The sequence below is a fragment of the Mauremys reevesii genome, linkage group 1, assembly GCF_016161935.1.
Source record: "Mauremys reevesii isolate NIE-2019 linkage group 1, ASM1616193v1, whole genome shotgun sequence".
Classification (NCBI taxonomy): domain Eukaryota; kingdom Metazoa; phylum Chordata; order Testudines; family Geoemydidae; genus Mauremys; species Mauremys reevesii.
Window position 1 is genome coordinate 257734429 of NC_052623.1, and position 27664 is coordinate 257762092.

Below are 27664 nucleotides of genomic sequence, written 5' to 3' on the forward strand. Positions count from 1 at the left end.
CAATACCCTGAATTAATTGTTACAGAAAACCTAGTTTGCAAATGTAAACCCAGTATGAAAAGGAGAGGGCTAATCAAAATATAGAAAGAGGACTAAATGGTTTTATGGCTTTTATTTTTGTTTGGGGGAAATCTTCTTCCCTCCCAATTCCTTCTATTGAGAGACAATCTAGAATTACAAAGATGGAGGTGGTTGTCTTTTCAGATAGCATAATTTCTCATCTCTCTTTCTGGGTGTCTCCAAACTTTTTTGCTTTTCTGTATTAGGGAATTTTGCCATTGACTTAAATAGGGCTAGGATTTAATTTCAGGTTTCTGCATAACTCAGTGTCTTCAGCAACCCACTGGTTTACTTAACAAGATAACTTTTCTCTGCTGTAGATACAGCATGTAAATTGTAGATACAGAGAATAAGGTTGAAAAGAACTGGAATTGCTGGATCCCAGATTGTTTCTTATTGCTCCTTGGACTACCAGGAAAGTACTACTATGCAGGAGCAGGGGCACAGTGATGCTGAGTTATTGTGTGGTAGTCTCCTGTTTGGGTGAGTGTAGGAATAAATACCAGACTTGTATAAATCTGCACTGAACTTAAACCCATGACCCTTACACACACACTCAACTGGTAAAATGGATTGGGACAAAATCTGAGTGTCTAAAGTTAGGCTCCTAAATCTATATTTAGTTTGTTAAATAAAAATATCCTGGCTATCAACAATGCTTGACCCCTGCAGCTCCCATTTAGTTTGGTGGCATTTGGGGGTTCTCAGTGCTTTTAAAATCAGGCCATTTTTGTTTAGAAGCCCAACTTGAAGGTCCCAGATCTGGAAACCATGTCATAAACTCTGAACATTCACACACTTCAGGGCTCTGATCTGGTCTCTACCTACTTGAGATGAGACTTAGTTTCTCACCAAAAGTCACTACTCCTGCTAGGCAAAACCCATCTTTTTCCACTTGCCATTTCAGATTAACTTTTTGAAAACTTTTCCCTTCTTGACATTTCTTGTTCCTTAAAAGAGTAGTAATAGAATGAGTTAAGTCTGGTTATGGCTCAGGAAAGTGACTCTAAAAAAAAGTACATTAGAATTCTTTTATTTGTTGGCATTCACTTCTGTGTAACGTTAGAAAATTCTTATGTGATTTGTAAGCTGAATTAAGACCACCACAAATCAAGACATTCTTTATAAAACTTCTCAAATTATCACCAACAGCAAAGATCCTGGAAGTAGAATTTTGCTGGCACTTCTGCAGAATATAATGCAGTTTGCTGTTTCGTGGATATTGATTCTTGTGGAGTCTCTCACTAGTAAATTTATTTTGTCAATAGGTAACTATGTTTAAGTTTAAGTGGTTTTACTTTTTCACCTGTATTGATTGTGGGAGGGGATGGAGTAGGCAGCTGTATTATGATATGTGAATGTATACACCTCATATAAACACACCAACTGTGTGTAACATTTTGGATATGCTCTTTAATTAGCCTGTTTAAAGGGTGTAGTAAATGCATTTAAAGCTGTTGCAGCTTCATTAGTATTCTCACTTCCATTATATCTTTTGTGTATATAAATGAACTTGCTGTAATGTCTCAGATGATAATAGTGTTCTCTCTCATGCAGTTACTTTGCTTTGAAGTTTCCACATATTATTAGCCCTTTAAATGAAGAGCTTAGGGGCAGTGGCAGAGTGGCTAATGGGAACAAGGATACAGAAGTAGAAATTACCACATCCAAGATGGAAGTCAGACTCAGACTACTTAGTGGGACTAAATCGGGGGGAGAGGACGACAGATAATCACCATCCAAGAAATTAAAGGAATTGCCATTGATTTTGCAATTTCATGTGCCAAGCATTTTTAATGAATTTGTAAACTCGGGGGTCATACCCACGACTAGAGAAATGCTAATATAGTACCTATTTTTAAGAAAGGGGAGAAAAAGTGATCCAGGAAACTACAGGCCTGTTAGTTTGACCTCAATTGTATGCAAGGTCTTGGAACAAATTTTGAAAGAGAACATAGTTAAGGACATAGAGGTAAACGATAATTGGCATAAAATACGACATGATTTTAGAAAAGGTAGATTGTACCAACCTGATCTCCTTCTTCTTTGAGAAGATAAATGATTTTGTAGACAAAGGAAATGCAGTAGATCTAATCTATCTGGGTTTCAGTAAGGCATTTGATACAGTTCCACTTGAGAAATTATTAGTTAAATTGGAGAAGATGGGGATTAATATGAGAATTGAAAGGTGAGTAAGGAACTCATTAAAGGGGAGACTATGATGGGTCATACTGAAAGGTGAGCTGTCAGGCTCGAGGGAGGTTACTAGTGGAGTTCCGCAGGGATTGGTCTTGGGACCAATCTTATTTAACATTTTTATGAGTGACCTTGGCACAAAAAGTGGGAGTGTGCTAATAAAATTTGCAGATGACACAAAGTTGGGAGGTATTGCCAATATGGAGAAGGATCGGAATATCATACAAGAAGATCGGGATGACCTTAAAAACCAGAGTAATAGAAATGGGATGAAATTTAATAGTGCAAAGTGCAAGGTCATGCACTTAGGGACTGACTAAACAAGAATTTTTGCTATGAGCTATTATCAGTTGGAAGCGGCAGAGGAGAAATACCTGGGTGTATTGGTTGATCACAAGATGACTGAGCCACCAGTGTGATGCAGCTGTGAGAGAGGCTGCTAATGCAGTCCTAGGATTCATGAGGTGAGGTATTTCTAGTGGAGACAGGGGAGTGTTAGTACCATTATACAAGGCACTGGTAAGACCTCATCTGGAATACTATGTGCAGTTCTGATCTCCTGTGTTTAAGAAAGATGAATTCAAAGTGCAGAAGGTGCAGAGAAGGGCTACTAGGATGATCCGAGGAATGGAAACCTACCTTATGAGAGGAGACTCAGAGCTTGACTTGTTTAGTCTAACCACAAGAAGGCTAAGGGGAGATAGAATTGCTCTCTATAAATACATCAGAGGGATAAATGCCAGGGAGGGAGAGGGGTTATTTAAGGTAAGTGCCAATGTGGATACAAGAACAAATGGATATAAACTGGTCATCCACAAGTTTAGGCTTGAAATTAGACAAAGGTTCTAACCATCAGAGGAGTGAGGTTCTGGAACAGCCTTCCCAGGGGAATAGTGCGGACAAAAAAACCTAACTGGCTTCAAGACTGAGCTTCAGTTTATGGAGGGGATGGTATGATGAGACTGCCTACGATGGCATGTAGCCAGTCTGTATCTGCTAACAGCAGATACAGACTGGCATCTCCAATGGCCAGTGATGGGACTAGTATAAATGATGGATTCTATTTAACGTGAAGTCTTTAAATCAGGGGTAGGCAACCTATGGTACGCGTGCCAAAGGCGGTACGCGAGCTGATTTTCAGTGGCACTCACACGGCCCGGGTCCTGGCCACCGGTCTGGAGGGCTCTGCATTTTAATTTAATTTTAAATGAAGCTTCCTAAACATTTGAAAAACCTTATTTACTTTACATACAACAATAGTTTAGTTATATATTATAGACATAGAAAAAGACCTTCTAAAAACGTTAAAATGTATGACTGGCACGTGAAACCTTAAATTAGAGTGAATAAATGAAAGGTAAACTTCTGAAAGGTTGCCGACCCCTGCTTTAAATCATGATTTGAATACTTCAATAACTCATCTAGAAGTTAAGGGTCTATATTACAGGAGTGGGTGGGTGAGCCTCTGTGACCTGCAGTGTGCAGGATGTCAGACTAGATGATCATGTTTGACCCTTCTCACCTTAAAGTCTGAGTCTAAATATTATAACATTTTCATTTAATTATGTAAAATACAGTAGAATCTCGCAGATTCACACTAACTGGGAGTCCCATCCCCATTGTGAATTACTTATGCTGTGAATTAGTGAGCAAACGAGCATAATATGTCAAGAATGTTTTATTGAATGCACTTCATTTATATGGACTACTGTCTAATTCAAATGTAGTAATATTTTGGTAGTATTAGAAGCATAACAGCAGTGTTCAGGGGCCAGCCAAAAACAGGGTCCCTATTGCTAGGCATTGTACAAACAGAATTATACACTGTCCATGTGCCAAAGACCTTACAGTCTAAGGGCACACTTTACGCAGCAGCAGGCTGCAGCAGCAAAAACACACACTCTGAAAGCAGCACCTCCCCGCGCGCTAGCCAGCGCCAGTAGCGTCAGTGCCCAGCGAGCAGCGCCCCAGCGCAGTCCAGCGCTGTCCACCCACGTGGGAGGGGGACAGGCGACAGAGAGCTGGGAGCAGCGTGGTGCTGCTTTGACTACACTAGCGCAAGCAAGCGCGCGGCGCGCGCAGCGCGGCAGCGCTTTGAAATGTAAGTGTAGCCAAAGCCTAAATCAAGAAGACACCCACAGAGTAGAGGAAAGGGATATAACATACAAGCAGACTGATAGATGTTAATTCCATGACTTTTTTTTTTTAAAGTCTTTTCTGCAGCGGGGTTGCATTAAGAGGAGATTCTCTAAATGGAAAAACAAAGGTAGGAAGGAGGACGATGGGATCCGGGCAGAAGATGATAGGGCAGGGGTCAGCAACCTTTCAGAAGTGATGTGCCGAGTCTTCATTTATTTACTCTAATTTAAGGTTTCGCATGCCAGTAATACATGTTAACGTTTTTAGAAGGTTTATTTCTGTAAGTCTATAATATATAACTAAACTGTTGTATGTAAAGTAAATAAGGTTTCAAAATGTTTAAGAAGCTTCATTTAAAATTAATTAAAATGCAGAGCCCCCCGGACTGTTGGTCAGGACCTGGGCAGTGTGAGTGCCACTGAAAATCAGCCTGCGTGCTGCCTTTGGCACCCGTGCCATAGGTTGCCTACCCCTGTGATAGGACAAGAGTGCGGGAAAGAGGCAAGCATAGAGGGCAGTTGGATAGAGGCTCACGTGAAGTTTGAGGGAGAGGGCTGTAGTAACTAGGGGATAGTGTCCACATTAGACTGCTTTTTAATAGTTTTCAGTGACATCTTTAGTGTTCAACAGTCCCTCCTGCAGTACCTGCTGAGGCTGCTTCTTCTGTATGTTCCTGCTGGCTTGAATTTCTGTTCTGTGACCTTCATGATGTACTAGTAAATGTAGTGAAAATATGGTAGAACATTGGGTAGAAGAAAATGTAGTTTTAGGAATAGTTTGCACTTACATAGCACCTTTCTCTCCCCCCCCCCCCCCCCCCGAAGGGTTCAGGGGGAAGTATTACCTCTCTTACAGATGGAGGAGACTTATGCCGGGGTGGTTATGCAATTACTCACATAGCTGTGAGTTTGGATACCAGTAATGTCATGCTTTATTGAAAATTCTGCTTTCAGAGAAGATCCAAGGATGTCATGCTTGGAGAGGGTTTTTACCTTGTGCTTCACTAAAATGTTGAGTGTCTTTCAGATTTTTCTTTTCTGAGAAATTTAAGTTCTGTTGCTAGTTTTTTACCTGTCAGAGAATAAACAGCTTGCATCCATTTCTGTAACACGTCAGTCTCTGAAATGGTTATCCACATTTCTGTCATAACAAGAATAGATTACCGGAATTCCCTGTAGGTTGGCTTGCGTAATAAGGTTTTCCACAAACTCCAGCTGCTGCAGAACACAGGTGCCAGGTTCCTTGTGAAAAGGGGGTGATCTGAACATGCTTCACCAGCTTTAGTTGCTGGATAAGCATATAAAGGCTTTAAAAACTGCAGTTTTTAATCTCCAAGTGCTACATGTCCTCAATCTTGCACATTCCACTGTTCTGCATTTATTTTCTTGTCTGTATATGGCGCTAAACACAAATATATTAAACTTGTCTTGTAGCAGAATCCTGCATGCTTCCATTGGAAAAGCAAAAACTTAACAGATTTCAACCTAATTTTTTTTTGATATTTTATAAAACCCTATTACAATTTTAACTCTGCTCATTATGTTGACAGAATATTCAGTTAACTAGGCCTTCCTTACAATACAGTGGAGATACGATCTAAGACTCCCTTTATTTAAAGCATTACTTTTTTCATCAACTAAATCAACCACTATAAGCAAAAGAAGGAGCAGAAATCAATTTTGACTATTAAGGCTTTGTCTAGATTGTTTAGAATTTTTTTTTTAAGGGCCATTGGTGTAGCTTCACAAATGCAACTCTCTAGTATAGACAGGCAAAGTTTCTATTTGTATCAGTGCAGTTTATCACAACTTTCAATAGAGGTGAATCCTCTTCTTCTAACTGATGTTTAAGATAGGTCAGTCAACCTTTCTGTTGTAATAGTCGTATATCTTTACCCAAATGAAGTACGGTAGGAGGATTTTTTTTGTTTTTTTCCAGTATGGTGCAACTGTGCAGCTGTTACATGTACTATAGCAATCAGTCAAAACCCACATGTGTTGTTTTTTGTTTGGTACATCTCCAATTTAAAAACAAACAATCTCCTAGAACTGGAAGGGACCTTGAAAGGTCATCGAGTCCAGCCCCCTGCCTTCATTAGCAGGACCAATTTTTGCCCCAGATACCTAAGTGGCCCCCTCAAGGATTGAACTCGCAACCCTGGGTTTAGCAGGCCAATGCTCAAACCACTGAGCTATTCCTCCCCCCACAAAACATGTCTCCAAAACATTTTGGCTTTGACAAAATGCAATTAAATTGAAAATGTTCTGACCAGCTCTCCGTTCTGTTATTGCTTCTTGCTTATAAAATAGATTGACTTTTAAACAAACTGCTAAAATCCAGTCATGGATATCTAGTTGTGTGACATGTTTTTGCTGTTTCTTCTGTTACTCTGTGACTAATAGTTTAAAGTCTAACAGGCCCTGTTCCTGTTCCCATTAAAAGTTAATGAGTTTTTTCCATTGACTTTGGTGGGAAGGAGCCCAAAGTTAGTTTACCAATGTCTGTCACTTACATTCAAGTGACTTATCTATAAAGTATAACTTGGGTTTGCAATAGTAATATCTTAGGTTGCCAGAATAAACATTCTGCGTATTTTGAAAAGTATGTGTAATTTTGTCCAGGAACTAAGTTAAACCCACAAATATCTTGCAGCGATGTGATACTGTCTGTTACAAAACATTATTTCAGCTAATGTTTATGAAAAAAGGAAGTAAGAATAGATTTGGAAAAGTATATTGGCAAAACTATAGTAGAAGCTTGTGACTTTTAACATTTGTTTGGCTTAAGATAATTCTCTGCGTATAACTTACTGGAATTATATATGGAAAAACATGCCACTTTCCTGAAAGTAGGAGAGAAACTTGTATTAAAAGCTGATCTTCTGTAGACAGAGCCAATTCTTCCCTCAGTTACACCTGAGTAAATCTGAGGTAACGGTTTTTGACAATGGGGTATAATTTACGGCAGAATTTGGTGTCTGTGAAGCGCTAGACCCTTTTCTGGTGTATGAAGATTATATCATTTCCTTTTCAGTTTTTCTGGGTTCTCTTCGAGATTTAGTATTTGAATTTGATTGTTTTTTCTCACAACTTTTCTTCTTAATCCCAGAGTGAATTCGTAATTCTTTGTCAGTCTGGCATAGAAATGATGTCACAAATTCAGAGTACATCTCCATCTTGAACAGTTGGTAAATGCTGATAATGAGGAAGAGGAAGACTGTTTGCTCAATAAAGGCAGAGTGGTTAGCTGAACCTGCAAATGCAGTTTTGAAGGCGAAATACAAAAATGACAAAATGGAGTGCTAATGACAGGCTCATTGAAAGTGTTGTTTTTTCTCTCCAGTGAATGCTAATGGCTTCTCCACACATGGGCGTTGGACTCCAAAATCTTTAAGATGTTCTGTTAGTTCAATTGTAAAACATTTCTGATAAAAAAAATTAAGACCAATTCATCACATTAAAATTACTATAAAATCAATTGGAGGAAGTTTATAGCTAGAAAACATTGCGTATGAAAAGGACAAATGGATTTAAGTTGGAAATGTGTTAATGTTTCTATAACAAGGAAGCCCCTCTAATAGTCAAAGCAGGCAGTATGCACCTTGACATCAGTCTTGACTTCTTGTGTGGAGGATAAAGGGGAAAACTTCTGCCCTCTTCAGCTATTTAGATGGCAAGCTCTTGGGGGCAGAGATCTATCTTAGTTTGTCTGTAAAATGCAGTGCATACACTTGTGTGTATTTTTTTTTTAAACCTCCAAATTCAGAGAATCATTGTAACTAATCTGAAAGTTTTTAATGTTAGTATTAACTAACACACCCAACAGAAACACTTCTGGTGAGCTGGCTGCAGAGTTCAACATTCTAGATGAAAATAAAGCTAGGCTATTGATAGTCTATATTTTGGTTAAAAATACGTCTGATTGCAGGTATCATATTTGTTCTGAGGGTTTCTTGTCTTCATCTGGCTGAAAAATCAACAGCACAATGAGTGATTTTTCCTCTCTTGTGTCTGTGTATTAAAACACTTTTTTTTTTTATAGCCAGACATAAAAACTGTTATTCAAAGGATAGTGTGCTGTTTTTCAACTAAGGGATACTGTCAAATAGTTTTGGATTCAAATTTTGAGCCAGCTTTAATTATCTGGTGGAAATGCACTGGATTCAAAATATTTAACTTGTCACACAGTTACCAAATACCATCTTTTAAAAATTGTTTTATGTCCTGGCAATTGTTTGTCCTGCTGAAAAGCCCTTCAACTTGAGTGCACTTTCTAACTAAAACTGTGTTTTTGAGAGCTGTACTGGCATCCTTGATAATGTAAGTAGGGAGGGATGAGGAGGAGTAAACAGGGTAGCTTGTCAGCCAGCAATGATGAAATATGTGAGATCAAAACAGGAGGCAAAGACATGCTATTCATGAACCCCTGAAGGGGCATAACAATGTAAAGTGAAAATAAGATTTTGTTTTTAATTGACACTTTAAAAAAAGAGAGAACCATGTTTAATTTAGTGCACAACTAGTCTTAAGGAACTGGCCTGTAGTTATTAGCAACTTTTCAAGTTAGTATTTCTCCATAATAATGAAATACTAAAACGTGTATACTAGAGGTGAAAACTTCTCTTTCCCCCTTCATTCTTATTCTGCACATGTTTGGTTTTGGTTCCAACGGAGTAACCAGTTTGTAGCATAGTTCAGTGAAGTAACCAGCAAACTTTGTTAAAGCTCATTATTTAAGTTGCCTGTTTTAGGTACAACAGTATCTTTAGAGCATTTAATTTGGAGTTGATAGTCATGATGGTTTTTATATCACATCAAAAGATGAGGTATTGGTTCAGTATCAGCTTGGCTTAACAAATCAATAGCAATGTCCTGTATTTCCTGTTGTTTTTTTACCCCGTCTCCTATCCCAGAACTTATCAGGCCTAATTTTGTGTAACTTGAATCTTCTGTAATTACAGCCTAAAGTGTTATGGCTACAAATTCACACTCAATGCAACGTATGCATCCAAGATGCCTAACTGATTTTAAATAACTTTTTCCCCCTCTACAGGCCTATGAAGAGTACACCAGCAAGCTAGATGCTCTACAACAAAGGGAACAGCAGTTATTGGAATCCATGGGGAATGGAACTGATTTCTCTGTCTCCAGCTCAGCTTCAACAGACACAGTTACATCATCTTCCTCCTCTAGCCTCTCTGTAGCACCTTCATCCCTTTCAGTTTATCAGAACCCCACAGATATGTCACGGAATAACCCCAAGTCTCCACAAAAACCTATTGTTAGAGTCTTCCTACCCAACAAACAGAGGACAGTGGTGAGTCAGCCCTGCATACATGCTCATAACCTTAATTTTTTGTGCATCTGTCCCCCTCTTTCCATGTTTTTGAATCAAACCTGAAAGCCAAAAAAGTATCTGTGGACGTATGAAAGCAAAAAGTGTAATGTAATTCTTGTATTCTGCCAAAGTCTGTTGGTTATTTCAACTTGGCTACACATGCTGCTTTGTACAGTGTTAACACTGAGGAGATTGAGTCTGCTACGTGCAACAAAAGAAGCAAAACTTTAACTTCAAGCAAGATGCAAAAATGGATGCTTAGAATAGTTTTCAAAAATTAAATCTAGGTCAATGAAACAAATATAGTCAGCATAGCTATTTCCCAGATTTAGTTTTGAGTAGTATTGTTTCACTGTATATTTATTCTGGGAGTTGGAGATTAGTGTTATATTTCCATGTAATGTGTATTGCAGGTAACACATTGGTTTCCAGACTGGTCTCTGAACTGCTGGTGGTTTACAAACAGATAGAGGTCATAGTGCTGGTTCTTCTTTGCCTCCAGTTACTTCTACAAGGCATTCCAGGCTCTTCATTACCAAGAGCAGCCTTGGCAGCAGTGAAAGCAGGAAGGGAGCAGGAAGGAAACAAGATAGTGGAGCCAGCCTTTTTTGCATCCACTTGGCTATTGCTACATAGAAGTAGTAGGTGAGGAACTGGCTATCCTGAGACTGTAGCTGCCTGGACCTGCTAATGTAACTGAAATCGCTCATGCTAGAGAAATGTCCAAGGGAGTGGAAAACAAGTACTTGGGTTGTATCTCCAAGGGAGAGGAGGGCCAGACATCAGGGAAGCATGTGTCTGAGGTACAGAGAAACAAAACAGATCCGGGGAGAATAAGTACAGAACAAATGTACACAGTTCGTTAAGGGCCAGTTGTCAACTTAAATTTCAGGTAGAAGTTTGACTTTTTTAAAGTTAAAGTTAAAATAGTTAGAAGTTGTATGTAGCGTTGTAGCCGTGTCGGTCCCAGGATATTAGAGAGACAAGGTGGGTGAGACAATATCTTTTGTTCGACCAACTTCTGTTGGTGAAAGACAAGCTTTCGAGTTCTTGTAGCTCAAAAGCTTCTCTTTCACCAACAGAAGTTGGTCCAATAAAAAATATTACCTCACCCACCTTGTCTCTCTAATAGTTAAAAGTATCACCTAAATCAGCAGTTCTCAAACTTTTACAAAGGTGACACACCCAACTGCATTTTGTCTTTCTGGGGGACCCACCATTACTCCAGTTGGTTCCCTTCATCCCCCTTACCCTCACTCTCTCAGTTCTGCCCCCTCCTGCAGCCCCAGCTGGCCACTCTCTCCCCGTGACCGACCATGGCCACCATCTCTTTCAGGCTGCTGACTGTCTGCTCACTGGCTCAGGCCGCTTCTTCTGCGCTGCTGCTGTCCAGATCCCACTCCTCAGACTGCTGCCTGCTGCCCAGGGGAAGTGAGAGCCAGTGTGGGGGGTGGACACCTGTGGTAGGTCGGGGCCTACTATTTGGGAAACACACTGCAAGATTAGAGAAATATTTTCTGTACTTTTTGAACTGTTTACTGCCTTTGACAGTGTTTTGTGTGTAGTCAGTTTTCCTCCCTTTTGTGGGACTTTTGCACAACACCGGTGGAGGAACACTTTAAAAATAGGAAAACATAATTGTGAAGCCACAAAAAATGGCATGGGGACTCGAACCACTTTTGTACCTGAAACTGCTTTTAACTTTTTAAAATGGACTGTTTAATGCTTAAATTGAAAACAAACAAACAAAAAAAACCTACAAGAAACTTGGTTGCATTAAGGAGAACTAAAAAAGATATTCTGTGGGTAGTATTTTTTAAAAATACTTTACTCCAGTTGCTGTAGTTGCCATAAGAATGGTGAGTAATGACTGGGTGGTTCATAATAAAATATATCCAAGATCTAGTCCATACTAAGGAAGAGTTTGAGTGCCTCTGGAAGTGTGCATTTAGTATTTGAAAACTTTGAAAAAGAGCCCAGTGTGTTAATGACCACTATTCATGATATAGTATAACCATCCTTACTGGATGAGTACACTTCCTTGGCCAAAAGTGAAAATGGGAAATATTGATCAATGAGGGATGAGTCATAAATCTGTTACCAAGACCTCTTTGAAGTAAGCTGATTTGTGTACTGTTGTAAACAGCTGTTCACGTTTTATTTGTCCATTGAGTCTATTCTTGCCCTCACGCCCCACTCTCTTAGCCTGTGGTTACCCATGCAGCTCAGCAACACTTTCTAGGCAACTCAGCAGTTGCACTTATAAATGTATTTGTTTACTTTGAGATCTCAATAAAAATGAATTTACTGTTCATGAGAGCTGCTGGATTGATCACTCTGGTGAATTAAGTTCTTATCTACAGAGCGTACAACAGACACAGTTGTAGTATAAGCTTCACCCACCTCAGTTCTTTTCTAAAGGTGAAGATAGTTCAGCCTTTGTCTGTTCAGTCCTGCATGCATCATCTGAAACCAGCAACAAGATGCCAATTGATGTCAGTTATGAATATGACTTTTGTGATTTACATATTTGTTCCTTGGAAATTGGATAAACACTAAAAGTTCAAAATTTAAATCACCAAACACCTATTGGATAGTAAGCCTTTTAGTCACTTCAGCATACATGAGCCAGAATACAACCAGTGACTTAGAGGCAAAAGGTTTTATCTTGTTATCCAAAATCCTGATCCAGTCTAAGACTCATAGACTTTAAGGTCAGAAGGGACAATCATGATCATCTAGTCTGATCTCCTGCACATTGCAGGCCACAGACCCTCTCACAGCCACTCCTGTAATAGACCCGTAACCTCTGGTTGAGTTCGTGAAGTTCTCAGATTATGATAAAGACTTCAAGTTACAGAGAATCCACCATTTACACTAGTTTAAATCTGCAAGTGACCTGTTCCCCATGCTGCAGAGGAAAGCAAAAAAAACCCAGGATCTCTGCCAGTCTGACCTGGTGGAAAATTCCTTCCTGACCCCAAATATGGTGATCAGTTAGGTCTTGGCCACATGGCTCAGGGTCTATCAGCCAGATGCCTCAGAAAGAATTCTCTGTAGTAACTCAAGCCTTCCCCCATCTAGTGTCCCATCACTGTCTGTTGGAGATATTTGCCGCTAGCAGTCACAGATCAGCTACATGCCATTGCAGGCAGTCTCATCATACCATCCCCTCCATAAACTTATCAAGCTCAGTCTTGAAGTCGGTTAGGTTTTTTGCCGCTACTGCTCCCCTTGGAAGGCTGTTCAAGAACTTCACTCCTCTGAGGGTTGGAAGTTTTCACTTAATTTCAAGCCTAAACTTGTTGATAGCCAGCTTATATCCATTTTGTTCTTGTGTCCACATAGGCACGTAACTTTAACTCCTCTTCCTCCGTGGTACTTATCCCTCTGATGTATTTATAGAGAGCAATCTTATCTCCCCTCAGCCTTCTTGTGGTTAGGCTAAATAAGCCAAGCTCTTTGAGTCTCCTCTCATAAGGTAGGTTTTCTATTCCGTAGATCATCCTAGTAGCCCTTCTCTGCACCTGTTGCACTTTGAATTCATCTTTCTTAAACATAGGAGACCAGAATTCCGCACACTGTTCCAGATGAGATCTCACCAGTGCCTTGTATAACAGTACTAACACTTCCCTGTCTGCTGCAAATACCTTGCCTGATGCATCCTAGGACTGCATTAGCCTTTCTCTCAGCCTTTTTCAATTCTTCCTGTTTCCCCCATACGTTGCTGATATTAGGAATTTAATGCCGTGTTTGAGTACACAAAACTTAGAGCTAAAGCAAGTCCTGTCATGGAATAAATCCCTTTTATTAATGTACCCCTGGAATAAACACTAATTTTTTCAGCCGTGGCCTTGTCATCTGTACTCTTCTCTATTTATACATTTTACAGTATTTTATGTTCCAAACCTCTCAGTAATTTCAAGTGGCTGTCATTTTAGTAAAAAGAAGCTGCCACAAGAATATCATGCTACCCCTCAAATGTGTATCGGATAAAAGCAAGGATTTAGAATTTAGCTTCACCTATTCAGACGTTGACCAATGACAGTTTTAAAGATCCATTTTTTGCAACATTCCAAAGCTAGAGATAAGTCCTTTATGTAACTTGAAGAGCAGGGATTCACAACCAGGGGTGGCTCCAGGCCCCAGCACCCTAAGCGCGTGCTGGGGGCGGCATGCTGCGGGTGGGTGCGCTCTGCCAGTCACCAGGAGGGCAGCAGGCAGGCCGCCTTCGACGGCTTGCCTGCGGAGGGTCTGCTGGTCCCGCGGCTTCGGTGGACCTCCCGCAGCTTCGGTGGAGCCGGAGCTGCGGGACCAGCGACCGGCAGAGCGCTCCCCGTGGCATGCCGCCGTGCTTGAGGCGACGAAATGTCTAGAGCCGCCCCTGTTCACAACTTTCTATTGATGTAAAGCATTTGTTCATAGAGAAGTGTATTGAGAAAGTGTACCTTAAATAATGACATGATAGAAAAACTATTTAGGGAAATATTTAGTTCTTGAATGTATATTAGTACTGATGTCACTCCAACAAATGCACATTGTAAATGAAATCAGCTTGTCTTCACAACTTTCCATCTGTATTAGTTTGTGCAATTATCTACTTTTTTTTTTTTTAAAGGGGGATTGGAAAAGCCAGTGTCTTTTTCTCTTCAATGTTTGACAGAAACAAAAGCTTGAAAAAATGATTTAGCACATACACAAACTGTGAATGTCTGATGTCACTTCCTCTCCACAGCTGGTCCCCCAGCAATTTGAAGGAATAAAATAGTAGTGCACTACTTGTGTTCTGTTAAATAAACTATTCAATAAGTATCAGTGAAATCTGGCAAGAGAGTCCATGGAATGTTATTAAATTAGACCTCATTACTATTTTTTTTGTTTATACCATTGGCCCCTACCTGCCTTTACTCTTTACACCGTGATCCAGTATAGGAAAGAGAGTATCACTTCCTACATTATTCTCAGTGTTGTTCCTTCTCTGTCCCTATTGTTATCATTTTCTCCTATGTTGCTATTGCCTGCCTGCTCCCCTACCCCCACCCAAAAATCACATTACAGGCATGGTAATGCCTTTAAGGCTCTTCAGCTCTTAAAGTGCAGGGGTACAACCTCTTTGTTTTGCATGAAGAATACAGTGTATATTCTCCAAACTTACAGTACATTGTGTGTAAATATTGAACTTTGTTGGGTTTTAAGAGTATATCTGTTGATTTGAGTTCAAATTAATTTAAAATAGGACCTACAGGAAAAGTTTCCTCTCTGATCTATCTCCGATGTCTTGCTAACTAAGGTGGATAAAAATACAATGACTAAATAAAAGCATTCTTTAATTATTTTTTTTAAATAAATCTATTTAATTTTAAACTTGTGGCAACCTGTTAGAACCTACAGGGTTGGAACCTGGGACCCTGAGGGTTCTAGGCTGCTGACTCCTACACAGCCACAGGAGGCTTAGGCTGGGCTTCTGTGGGAGGTCCCTGTGAGGCTGAGCTCAGCAGGAAGTACAGCAGGACTGGAGTGGAAGTCCCTTTTGCAACCCCTTGATTGTCAAATACCAGTATGTAAACCAGGAAGCCGTGAAGGGGAACTCTCTGAGCAACAACATAGACTGTCTGTCCATTTCTGCTCCAAACTCAGCTTTCAATAGACCCTAGTCTCTGGCTGCCGACCCTGGTTTGTCCTCAACTTAGCTATTTGATTGCGGTCTGTAACCTGGTACCTCACCCCAGTCTCCTGGTAACTTGAGCCTGCCTGACACTTGACTCTGTTTGCCCTTCGGCTCATCTTTTACTCTGACTTCCCCGTACCTGACTCCTGGTCCGATCACTAGGTCTGACTGTCCATGTCCCGGTTGTGACACAGCCTATGTTAAGGTGCAAACTTACAATCTATGAAAATAATTTACATTGACTACTTATTATTTTTGTATTTAATGTTTGCAGCTAAGTTTTAAAGTCAAACCACTGAGCTGCTGGAAGAGGGTGGCTAAGCACCTGGAACCAGAGTTTGTTGTAGTCCTAAACCACCTTTTGATAGCAATAGCCTTTTCTGCAAGTGTAGAGAGAATATATTTAGTTTCAGAGAATTCAGCTAGTTCTTTCAAAGTTAAGAAACCAATTGGGAATTGGAAACAAAAAAGAAAGTTTGTTTTTCTGATTCCTATCTTTGAATCGAAACTAGGTCTGAGAAGATGAGATCATCTAGTTCTAAAATCTTGAAGGACGTGGCGACCAGAAACAATTACGGTAGTTCAGTTCACTAACTACAGATAATATTTATTTTGTTTAATAAATCAGTTTTAAATGCAAAACACATTTTGATATTTTTTTTCCTTATGTATCCAGCATAGGTAAGGTAGTTTCATTTAATAAAAATTAAACTGTTTTGTGAAAATAGAACTTGACACAAATCCCAAGTAAAGTAATCGTGTAGTAAATAAGAAATGCATCATTCATCATTTTCTAGCAATAAAAAAAGTAAAAATTAAGAGTCTGCCTAAAAAATAAGTTAAAATATATGTAGGCTTAAGTAAATGTGTATAAATATATTGTATCCTCCTGGTTAACAAGAAGCACCAAATTTAATGTAGAGGGTATACTTAGTTACAAATCAATGTGTATTAAGGGCTATTCACTAATAGTAGGGAAATAACTAAGGTACAAATGCAAAACACAATTAAAACTAATGGCTTCATTCATGATTAAAATTGGTGATTTAAATCACTTTGATTTAAACCAATCCACCCTGTTGCTAATAAAAGGCTGGCTTGTTTATACTTTATAGTTAAAACTCATTGCTGGTAGTGATGAATGCAGGTTTGAAGAAGTTAGGTTGCATTTAAAGTTATTAACAATTATTTTCTCCTATCTCTTTCATCACATTCACAAATAACACAGGTATGTAGGCACAAAATTAGGAAGGTCAAGGCACAAAATGAGATTAAACTACCTAGAGACATGAAGGGTAACAACAGAACATTCTACAAATACATTAGAAGCAAGAGGAAGACCAAGGGCAGGGTAGGCCCATTACTCAATGAGGGGGAAAAACAGTAGGAGAAAATGTGGAAATGGCAGAAATACTAAATGACTTTTTCAGTTTTCAACAAAAGGTTAGTAGCGTTTGGACATCTATCATAGTGAATGCCAGTGAAAATGAGAGAGGATCAGAGGCTAAAATAGGGAAAGAACAAGTTAAAAATTACTTAGACAAGTTAGATGTTTTCAAGTGACCAGGGCCTGATGAAATACATCCTAGAATACTCAAGGAGCTGAGTTAGGCGATATCTAAGCCATTAGCAATTATCTTTGAAAGGTTATGGAAGACGGGAGATATTCCAAAGGACTGGAAAATATAGTGCCAATCTATAAAAAGGCAAATGACTGGGGAATTACAGACCAGTCAACTTAAGTTCAGTATCTGGAAAGATAATGGAGCAAATAATTAAACAATCAATTTGCAAACACCTAGAAAATAAGCTTCCTTATAACTTTTTTGACAGTGTTATAAACCTTGTGGATGAGGGGGAAGTGGTAGATGTGATGTATCTTGACTTTAGTAAGGCTTTTGATACTGTTTCACATGACTTTCTCATAAGCAAACTAGGGAAATACAATCTAGATGGAGCTACTGTAACAAGGGCGGGCAAACTTTTTGGCCTGAGGGCCGCATCGGGTTTTGGAAATTGAATGGAGGGCTGGTTAGAGGAGGGGGTTGTGGCCCAGACCCCACCCCCTATCTGCCCCCTCCCCCCCGGGACTCCTGCCCCATCGAACCCCCCTGTTCCCTGATTGCCCCCTGGGAACCCTGCCCTATCCACCCCCCTTCCAGCTCCCTGTCCCCTGACTGCCCCCCCATCGCTCCATCTAACCCCCCCTGCTCCTTCCTGATTGCCCCCCCCGGGACCCCTGCCCCATCCAACTCCCGGTTCCCTGCCCTCTGACCCCTATCCACACTCCTGCCCACCTCCCTGAACTCCCCTGCCCTCTATCCACACCCTGCCCCCCACTCCCTGCCCCCTTACAGTGTTGCCTGGAGCACCGGTGGCTGGCGGTGCTACAGCCACAGCCCCAGTAACTCGCAGCCCCACTGCCTGGAGCATTGCACCGGGCGGCAGGGTGAGCTGAGGCTGTGGGGGAGGGTGAACAGCAGGGGAGGGGCTGGGGGCGGGCCAGCTTCCCCGGCTAGATTCTCAGGGGCCAAGCAGGAGGGTCCAGTGGGCCGGATGTGGCCCACGGGCCATAGTTTGCCCACCTCTGTACTATAAGGTAGGGTGCCCAGATAGTAAGTATGAAAAATCGGGACAGTGTGTGTGGGGTAATAGGCACCTATATAAGAAAAAGGCCCAGATATCAGGACTGTCCCTATAAATCGGGACATCTGGTCACCCTACTATAAGGTGGGTGCATAACTAGTTCAAAAACCATTTCCAGAGAGTAATTATCAGTGGTTCACAGTCGTGCTGGAAGGGCATATGGAGTGGGGTCCTGCAAGGATCAGTTCTGGGTCTGGTTCTGTTCAATGTCTTCATCAATGATTTAGATAATGGCATAGAGAGTACATTTACAAAGTTTGTGGACGATACCAAGCTGGGAGGGGTTATAAGTGCTTTGGAGGATACGATTAAAATTCAAAATGATCTGGACAAACTGGAGAAATGGTCTGAAGTAAATAAGATGAAATTCAATAAGGACAAATTCAAAGTACTCCACTTAGGACAGAACAGTCAGTTGCACACATACAAAATACGAAATTACTGCCTACCAAGGAGTACTGCGGAAAGGAATCTGGGGGTCGTAGGGTATCACAAGCTAAATATGAGTGAACTGTGTAACACGGTTGCAAAAAAAAAAAAAGCAAACACCATTCTGGAGTGTATTAGCAGAAGTATTGTAAACAAGACAGAAGAAGTAATTCTTCAATGCTGATTAGGCCTTAACTGGAGTATTGTGTTCAGTTCTGGGCATCACATTTCAGGAAAGATGTGGAGAAATTCGAGAAAGTCCAGAGAAGAGCAATAAAAATGATTTAAAGGTCTAGAAAAGATTACCTATGAGTGAAGATTGAAAAATTGGTTTTGTTTAATCTGGAGAAGAGGAGACTGAGGGGGGACATAACAGTTTTCAAGTACATAAAAGGTTGTTACAAGGAGGTGGGAGAAAAATTGTTTTCCTTAACCTCTGTGGTTAGGACAAGAGGCAATGGGCTTAAACTGCAGCAAGGGTGGTTTAGGGTGGGCATTAGGAAAAACTTTGTCAGGGTAGTTAAGCACTAGAAGAAATTGCCTAGGGAGGTTGTAGAATCTCAATCAATGAAGATTTTTAAGAGCAGATAAGACAAACAGTTGTCAGGGATGGCCTAGATCAATGGTTCTCAAAGTTTAGCAACCTGAGGACACCCATTTTGATTTAAATTTTTTGGGGGATTGCCAAACCCCCCCCACACACACACACTCAGCCCTTGCCCTGCCCCCTTCACCAAGGCCTCTTCCCTGCCCACTCAGTCCATACACCCTCCCTCCATTGCTGGCCCTCCCTCACTCTTTCACCAGGGTGAGGCAGGCAGGGATTTGGGGTGCAGGAGGGTGTGCAGGCTTTGGGAGGGGGGTTGGGTGTGGGAGGCGGTGTGGGATGCAAGGAGTTTGGGTGCAGGGTGCAGGCTCTGGTTGGGCAGCGCTTACCTTGGGTAGCCCTGAAAAAGACCTGCACATCCCTCTAGCAGCGGCTCCTGGGTCGCGGGGGGAAGGGGTCTCCGCACGCTGCCCCTGCCTTCAGGTACTGACTCTGCAGATCCCATTGGCCGCAGTTTCTGGCCAATGGGAGCTAGGGAGTCAGTGCTCGAGACGGGGGCAGCATGTGGAGACCCCCTGTCCCACTCCCCCAGGGACATGCTGGTCACTTCCAGGATCGACACAGAGCCAGGGCAGGTAGGGAGTCTGCCTTAGCCTCGCTGCACCACCAGACTTTTGGCGTGCAGGTGGCGCTGGGAGGGAGGGGGAGAAGTTGATCAGCGGGGCCTGCGGACCCCCCGGAGTATCCTCAGGGACCCCCCAGGGGTCCACAGAACCCAGTTTGAGAAATGCTGGTCTAAATAATATTTAGTCCTGCCATGAGTGTAGGGAATTGGTCTAGATAACTTCTTGAGGTCCTTCAATTGTGTGATTCTGTGATTCATTCTCCAGCAGATAAGGTAATGCTACATATTAATATTAGTCTCCTCACCTAACACAAGACTTTAGTGATGACCTTATACTTTCTCTAGGATTCTTGAGTATGTCTCCACACCACTTTAAAGTGTAATTATAGCAGGGGTAGGCATATCCCTGCTAGCTTTGATCTAACTAGCCCAGGTAACAATACTATAGCATAGGCAGGGTGGCATGGACTAGTGACCAGAGTTTAAGCCACCTGGGGAGCCAGAGTATGTACATGGGTTGGTAGTCCATGCCACCACATCTACCCTACTGTTACCCACGCTAGCTAGATTAAAGCTAGAGTGAGTATGCCTGTGTGTGCTACAGTCACACCTTCACTTGAGCTATAGACATACCTTTAGAGTGACCCATCAGATGGTTAATGTGTGTGCGTGTTAAAGCTGAACATTTGCTTACTGAAGTTTTGTATTATGCTGCTGGGAAGGTTAAGGTGTGTTGGACTGGAGGATGAAGAAGGTTCCTTGTGGGGAAAAAAAAGGAGTCAGTCACCATCGGTGGAAATACGCTGTATGGTTAAGAGATGTCCTATAATTTACCGAATTTTTGCTTTTATCATTTTGCGTTGGGGGGAGATTTTGCACTTAACTAGACTTAATCCCTTTCAGATAGATTTTGTTTATGGAATATACACTGTGCCTCTTCTAATTCATGTCATCAATTTCTTTCAACTCTGTCCACCTCCATTCTAACACCTATAGCCCTTGAGGGATCCATTCCTGGGGCCTGGAAACTTTACCAGACAACTTGAGCCTGATCCATTAGTCAGTGAAGACAGTGGAAGGACTCCCGCTGACTTCAGTGGTAGACAATTAAGGACAGATCAACGTTCCTAGCCTCAGAATGAAATGAAAGACATAAGGCCCTATTGTCAAAGCCAACTGCTTCCCCCTCCTCCTGCCAACCTCAAGCTGCTGGAAATGGGTGAGGCTGCTACATTTCAAACCAGCAGTGGTGTCTCTGAAACTTACTTGAGACCTCCAATTCTCCTTCCTCCCCCCGTTGCTTTTAGTCTGAATTTGAAGTCTGTCTCCTTTGCCCCAGCCTCCTTTGGCTACTGGAAGGAGGACGGAACAATTTTTCTCACCCCATTTCTGCCTTTTATTCCTCCTTTTATTCTGTTGGCTTCTGCAAGGGTACTTGGCTGTCTAAGTTCTACCTTCCCCATGTTGCTACATGGTTCTCTCTAACAAGTAGCTGCAGTGCCTCCTGCCCTTGCTGCTGCCCATAGTTTTCACTCTTTTCTGCTTGGGAAAAGCTTATCAGAATCAGAGTCACTTGGACTGTCTATCTGCAGATTTAGGACAGGACTACCTCCATTTACATTCAGTTTATGTTTGGAAAATTTTCTTCAACTGTAAGGAATAGAAACTTTTTTTGTAATGAAAGCTTAGATTTTGCAGACAATATGTTGGTACAGAAAAAGCTTTCTGTTAATCACAGATTAGTGTGGTTTCTCATGGTACTTATTGAAGATGATCTGCATAGTAATCATTGCACACTTACACCCATAAACCTTTAACACACCACCATTTTGTGTGTATATAAATATCATGGGTTTCTGTATTTAAAATAACACAAGTTAATCACAACAACAAAGGCAATGCAATATATACAAAATACCAGGCAACATGGGACTGTTTCCTAGACTTTTCTTTTATCCCCAAGGCATTTAGTAATTCCAAAAACTAAATAGGAGTGTGTGTGCTGTTCTGCATAGGGACAACAGTGTTTGTTACTCAGAGTTCTGACTTTTGTCATACCTGTCTCTAAATTAGAACACCAACCCTCTAATTACAGTAAAAGGACCATTTGATTTGCTCCTCTTCCCTGGGGGTGTGAAAACTGGGAGAACCAGATCTTACTTTTTGCTAGTACCTAAGTGATTGACATAGTAGGCTAATTTTATGCAGTACATAGTTGGATCCTTTCTGCTATTCTGTTCCTAAATATCTTTGAGCAAGCTTTAGGTAATTAAGTTATCCATAATATATTTGTCCTTTTTTGCCTCTAGATTTGCATATTGCTTTCTGCAATCTGTGTTCTGAGTTTGATACGCCTCAAAGTTTGCAAACTGTAACCATTGAGTTTCTACAGGCATTCAAGTAGTCCTACTGGTTTCACCTGTCAAGTGTGAGGAACTCTTCCTTCTTGGAAGTTTCAGACAGCTGAATAAATTAGTTTCTTACCACTACTCACCTTCTTTTTGACTGGCAGAACCTAATGGGATTAATCCAATTACAACTACCCACACATTTATCAATCAAATATTGAAAATGGAGTTCTTGTGCAGTCTGTGGCAATGAAGACTTACAAAATGGATCTGAATACTGTTGGTTATAATTTACATGATATGTATAATGTGAACATATTGGGTAAAATGCATCAGTAAGTTCCAGATAAATTTATTGATCTTACTGCACTAATCCTTCAGTAGATCTTATACTGTCAATCTATCCAGGCTTCTCCTTAGTCTCTTAGGGGTTCCTGTACTTCTTACACATTGGGCAATCCAGTTCTTCCATCGATAGTAGTTGCTCACTAGTTGTAGGTTTCAGAGTTGTACTACTAGTTGTAGTAATTCTTCCCAGGTGATGCCAGTTCATTCAATATCTTCTGTTACTGACTTCTGACAGTTCTTCCTTGGCCTTCCTCTGTTTTTCTTTCCTTCCTTGGGTACCCAATTGAATGCTTGCTTAACATGTTTGCCATTTTCCATATAGTGTAAATGTCCCAGCCACCGGAGACTTCTTTCTTTGATATTTTCTTTCCATAAAATGTGTAATACCTTCCTCGGCCATCTGTGATGGGCAGCCTCCACTCTCTTTTTGTTAGCCACCTCTCTACTCCATACAGTAGCATGCAAAGTATAATCACATTGTATAATCTGGCCTTTAATTTGGTGTGGAGACCTCTGTATGAACAGATGTTGTTCATCCTTCTAAAAGTAGTGTTTGCTTTTCCTAATTTTGTATGAATATCTTTATCATAGCCACCTTCAAATGTCATCACACTCCCCAGATAATAGAACTCTTCTACCTGTTTGATTTCTTTTCTGTGTACACTCTTGCATCTATTGTGCATTTTCTTATCTTCATAATCTTAGTTTTCTCTATTTTTATTTTCAATCCAATTTTTGCTGCTTCCTGTTCTACCTCTGATGTAAGTGAAATCATTCCTTTCCACATTATACTTAGTACAGTAATGTTGGTAGCAAACTCAAGGTTGTGTAATTCATCTCTGCACACCCATTGTACACCAACATGCCTTTTGTTGCCCGCTTTATCACCCAGTCTGTTGCTAACACAGAGGATTGGTATTTAACATGCACTCTTGTCTAACTCCAGTCACAGTATTGAACCACTCAGCCAGGCCTATATCTGATCTGATTGCATGTCTGCTTCCATCATATAAACGCCTTATGATGTTGATCAGCTTGCCTGGTATCCCACAGCTTCTAGCCATGTTTCACAGAGTCTCTCTGTGGACACTATTGAATGCTTTCTTAAAGTTGATTAAGATGGGTTTTTGCCAAACAGTAGCATTTTTGATTATCTGTCAAAGAGTGAATATTTGTTCACAGCCTGATCTATCTGGATAATTGCTGCATAGGTTTGAGAGAAATGCCAAAGCTAAGTTAGAAATAGAAGAGGGACCATTAACATCTGATGAAATTAAAACCGCTATGAAAGATTAAAAACGGAAAAGCCCCTGGGGTTGATAGAATTTAAGCAGAGGTACTCAAGGTAGCAGGCAAAATTCTGATTGAGCAGCTAGCAAAACTCTTAAATGAAATATGGGTGAAAGCACAGGTGCCAAAAGACTGGAAAATGGTATCAGCGTGGTATTGCCAAAAAAGGGTGATCTTCATGCACGAACTGGAGAGGTACTGCTATCAACCCTGGGTAAAGTGATGGCTACCGTTAAGCCGAATATAATGAAGAAGGCAGTGGATGGAATATTATGAGATTGCTGGATGACTAAACTCAAATAACTCAGAGTACGAATAAATGGTCATTTTTCATCATGGCAAAAGGTTAACCATGCGGTGCCTCAGTTCATCAATAAGACTTATTTAACATATTTAAAAAAAAAATGAGGAGTCCTTATGGCACTTTGGTCTCTAGGACTCCTTGTTGTTTTTGCTGATATAGACTAACATAGCTACCACTCTGAAACCTGTTAGCATATTTATTAATTTCTCAAAAGGAGCTGAGGAGTGAAGTGAAATTTATACTTGGCACAAAATTTAGGTACTTCAGATCTGGGGAAGACTGTGAGGAAAGCCTCTTGAGAGGGACCTAACTGAGCTATGTGAATGGGTAATGTGAATGGCAGCTGACATTCAGTGTTGTTAAATCCACAGTAATGCACACGGGAGGGAAAAATATGAATTACTCCTACCGTACTGGGATCTTATTAATGGTATTGGCTTACCAAATGGACCTGGGTATCATTGGGACAGCTGAATGAAGATCTGGAATGTGTGCAGCTGTGGTTCAGCGCCCTCCCCCTCTCCCCCCCCCCCCCCCAAAAAAAAACAACAAAAAAACCCAAACCCATCGCATGTTAGGTTGCAGAATGAATGACATGAAGACATGGCAGCTATCAGCAATCAGTTCCAGACGTGAGGGGCCTGTGGTGTGCTTTGCTCTTATAGGACTCTAACACCATTCTATTGTACTGAACTACTCCTGGGTTTTCCTACACCTTTGGCACCATAAAATATTCCCTTCTATTAAACAAATAACTGCTTCATGATGACCATGTGGAAGAACCATCACTAATAATTGATTCCACTATCTATAAATAGCTCAGAAGCATGATTAATGGAATGTTAAATCTTGCAAAGCAGATCAGTTCTATTCAGTTTTGCTTTGGAAGAGGGTTTGTGTCACTGCAATGGAACAATTCCCCCATACTCTTTTTGTGAATATTGATGCTGTTTTAATAATTTATTTTCTTAAACTACTGCTATTGCTGGAGGTTAGAACATAAAGGCTGACCCCAAGATCCAGTGGGGAAAAACTGCCTTCCTTCTAATTTTATGGAGGACATTTCTGTATGTTTCCTCTGTTTCACATAGTGTTCAAAACCCTTACTTTTTATTTTAACAGGGAGCAGTCAATTTTACCCTGCACCGCTGTTAACAGATGATTGGCTAAATGTCCTGTGAACAGCTCTAGATAAGAAATAAATGCCCACTGGATCTCAGATTTGGGGTTTTAGCAAGAAAACAGCTGAAAGTTTTGAAGGCAGAAGTAGTTACTTTAAGCAATACCTTTCCTATCCCCCCACCTTCCTAAAAGACAAACACCTGGTCTAATATGAACTGAATTTTGTATGACTAATAAATGTTAGTGTCACACCATTTTACAAGAAAGAATCCATAGCTTTCCCATGTGTTGAAAATTTGGCAAGATATAACTTTCTAACTAGTACTTCCTAGTGATATTTCAAAATAGACTCCACCACTTATAATATCCCAGATATAACTAATTCCACAAGATGTACGGTACTAAAATATATAAAATTTGACAAAACCGAGCTAACATTGTTCATACAATTTCATGAGAAATATTAATTTAGAAAAACAGGCCTTGTATTTAAAAATATCATAGAGTCGTAGAAGATTAGGGTTGGAAGAGACCTCAAGAGGTCATCTAGTCCAACCTCCTGCTCAAAGCAGGACCAACCCTAACTAAATCATCCCAGCCAGGGCTTTGTCAAGCTGGGCCTTAAAAACCTCTAAGGATGGAGATTCCATCACCTCCCTAGGTAACAGTCCAGTGCTTCACCACCCTCCTAGTAAAATAGTTTTTCCTAATATCCAACCTAGACCTCCCCCACTGCAACTTGAGACCATTACTCCTTGTTCTGTCATCTGCCACCACTGAACAGCCTAGCTCCATCCTCTTTGGAACCCCACTTCACGTAGTTGAAGGTTGCTATCAAATCTCCCCTCACTCTTTTCTTCTGCAGACTTTAGAAGCCCAGTTTCCTCAGCCTTTCCTCATAAGTCATGTGCCCTAGCCTCCTAATCATTTCTGTTGCACTCCGCTGGACTCTCTCCAATTTGTCCACATCCTTTCTGTAGTGTGGGGCCCAAAACTGGATGCAATACTCCAGATGTGACCTCACCAGTGCCTCGATCTGCTGGCAATGCTCCTACTAATGCAGCCCAATGTGCCATTAGCCTTCTTGGCAACAAAGGCACACTGTTGACTCATATCCAACTTCTCATCCACTGTAATCCCAGGTCCTTTTTTGCTGAACTGCCACTTAGCCAGTCAGTCCCCAGCCTGTAGCAGTGCCTGGTATTCTTCCATCCTAAGTGCAGGACTCTGTCAAGCACTTGTCCTTGTTGAACCTTATCAGATTTAGAAATAGTTTGAAATGACAAGATAGTTAGATCTCTGGTAAAAAATAAATAGCCAGACTGTGTGCACTTTTTTTCTACAGAACTTCAGGTCAACATTGACACCATAAAGTTAAATTGGGAAAAAGAAATGAGCCAGCATCTCACTCCTGAGGATTGGAGGAAGACTGTACAGCTGACAGTGGCTGGCATTATAACTTCTCTCTCTTGGAGTGAATACCAGTAGAAATTTTGATTCTTCTTGGAGTCTTGGTCCTTATTGTATTCCACTGAGGGCTATGTGCATGCACCATGTGCCTGGAGCTGGAGCTCTTGAAAGTAGTACTGTTTGGCGATCCACACGAGTCCTGTGCTGCCTTGTGGTCTCACCCGAGGTGATAAAGGGCACAGGTGGCTGCCAGCATCTCCAGTTCCTTCTCACCGCTGCATGGTCTGAGTTGGAGCTTCTACTCCTCTCGTCCTTGTAACACACTTTCCAAAACTTTTCAGAACTGTCCTTAGTACTGTTCGTAGTTTAGATTTGTTATTCTGGAATGTTTTTATTTTGTTTTGTTTTCTGTTCGATTCTTCCTTTTTGTATCTGATTTAGGACTTGGCTTCAGTGGTGCTTCCCACCAAACTTTACCCTCCCCGTACCTGGGCCTGGGTACTGGATTATGCCAAAGATGCAAGGGCTCAAAACCTGTGCGTACTGCCCTTGCTTGTTTTCCTCAGTGACGAGCACCAATGCTGTTTGTGCTGCATGGGGGAAGCCCACATCATGTCTGGGTGCAGTATCTGCCTTTCCTTTCCTGCCTGTACTTGGGAGAACTGGACTCTCCACCTCAGGAAATACCTTATGGAAGCAGCCATGGGACTGGCATCAGATCCTGTCCAGGGAACCCCTCCCCCCTCCCCCATACATCAGCCTGAACAGGTGAAGAGCACTCCACTACTGCGTAGCCTCCATCAGGCTCCATGAATACCCGTGCTAAGGACCCTGCATTGGGGCCGAACCAAGGAAGCATGCCCATAAGCATGGCAGTAAGTCTTCCTCCAAGTCTAAGAAGGACTCTGCACCATCCATGGGTACTGTCCACGAAGGAACCACACATTCTAAGTCTCACAAGACCGAGAAATGGCTGCACAGATTGCCAGATCCACTAGTAATGACTATGGACATGTCGACTCCGCCAGCATTCCGAGAACAATCAGTCTCCAGACAGACACAGTTCCTGACACTGACTCCTCCAGCAGAACGGTTACCATTGACCCCCGGGAGACTCGGAAGCACCTCGGGTTCCCACGAGTTATTCACACTAGAGGGACTACGGTCTCCATGACCCTCGATCCAATCAACAGGT

General features: G+C 41.3%; 1 protein-coding gene across 7 annotated transcripts in view; it reads left to right on the plus strand.

Annotated features, from left to right (window-relative positions):
• Positions 1-27664, plus strand: part of BRAF (B-Raf proto-oncogene, serine/threonine kinase) — a 115641-nt gene that overhangs the window by 26966 nt on the left and 61011 nt on the right. For all 7 annotated transcript variants that reach the window (XR_005583091.1, XR_005583097.1, XR_005583095.1 and 4 more), the window contains exon 3: positions 9448-9711. Coding sequence is in view for 1 of the 7 variants with exons in the window: in XM_039482534.1 (XP_039338468.1) it covers positions 9448-9711 (264 nt within the window). In the remaining 6 variants the exon portion in view is untranslated. The remainder of the gene's footprint in view (positions 1-9447; positions 9712-27664) is intronic.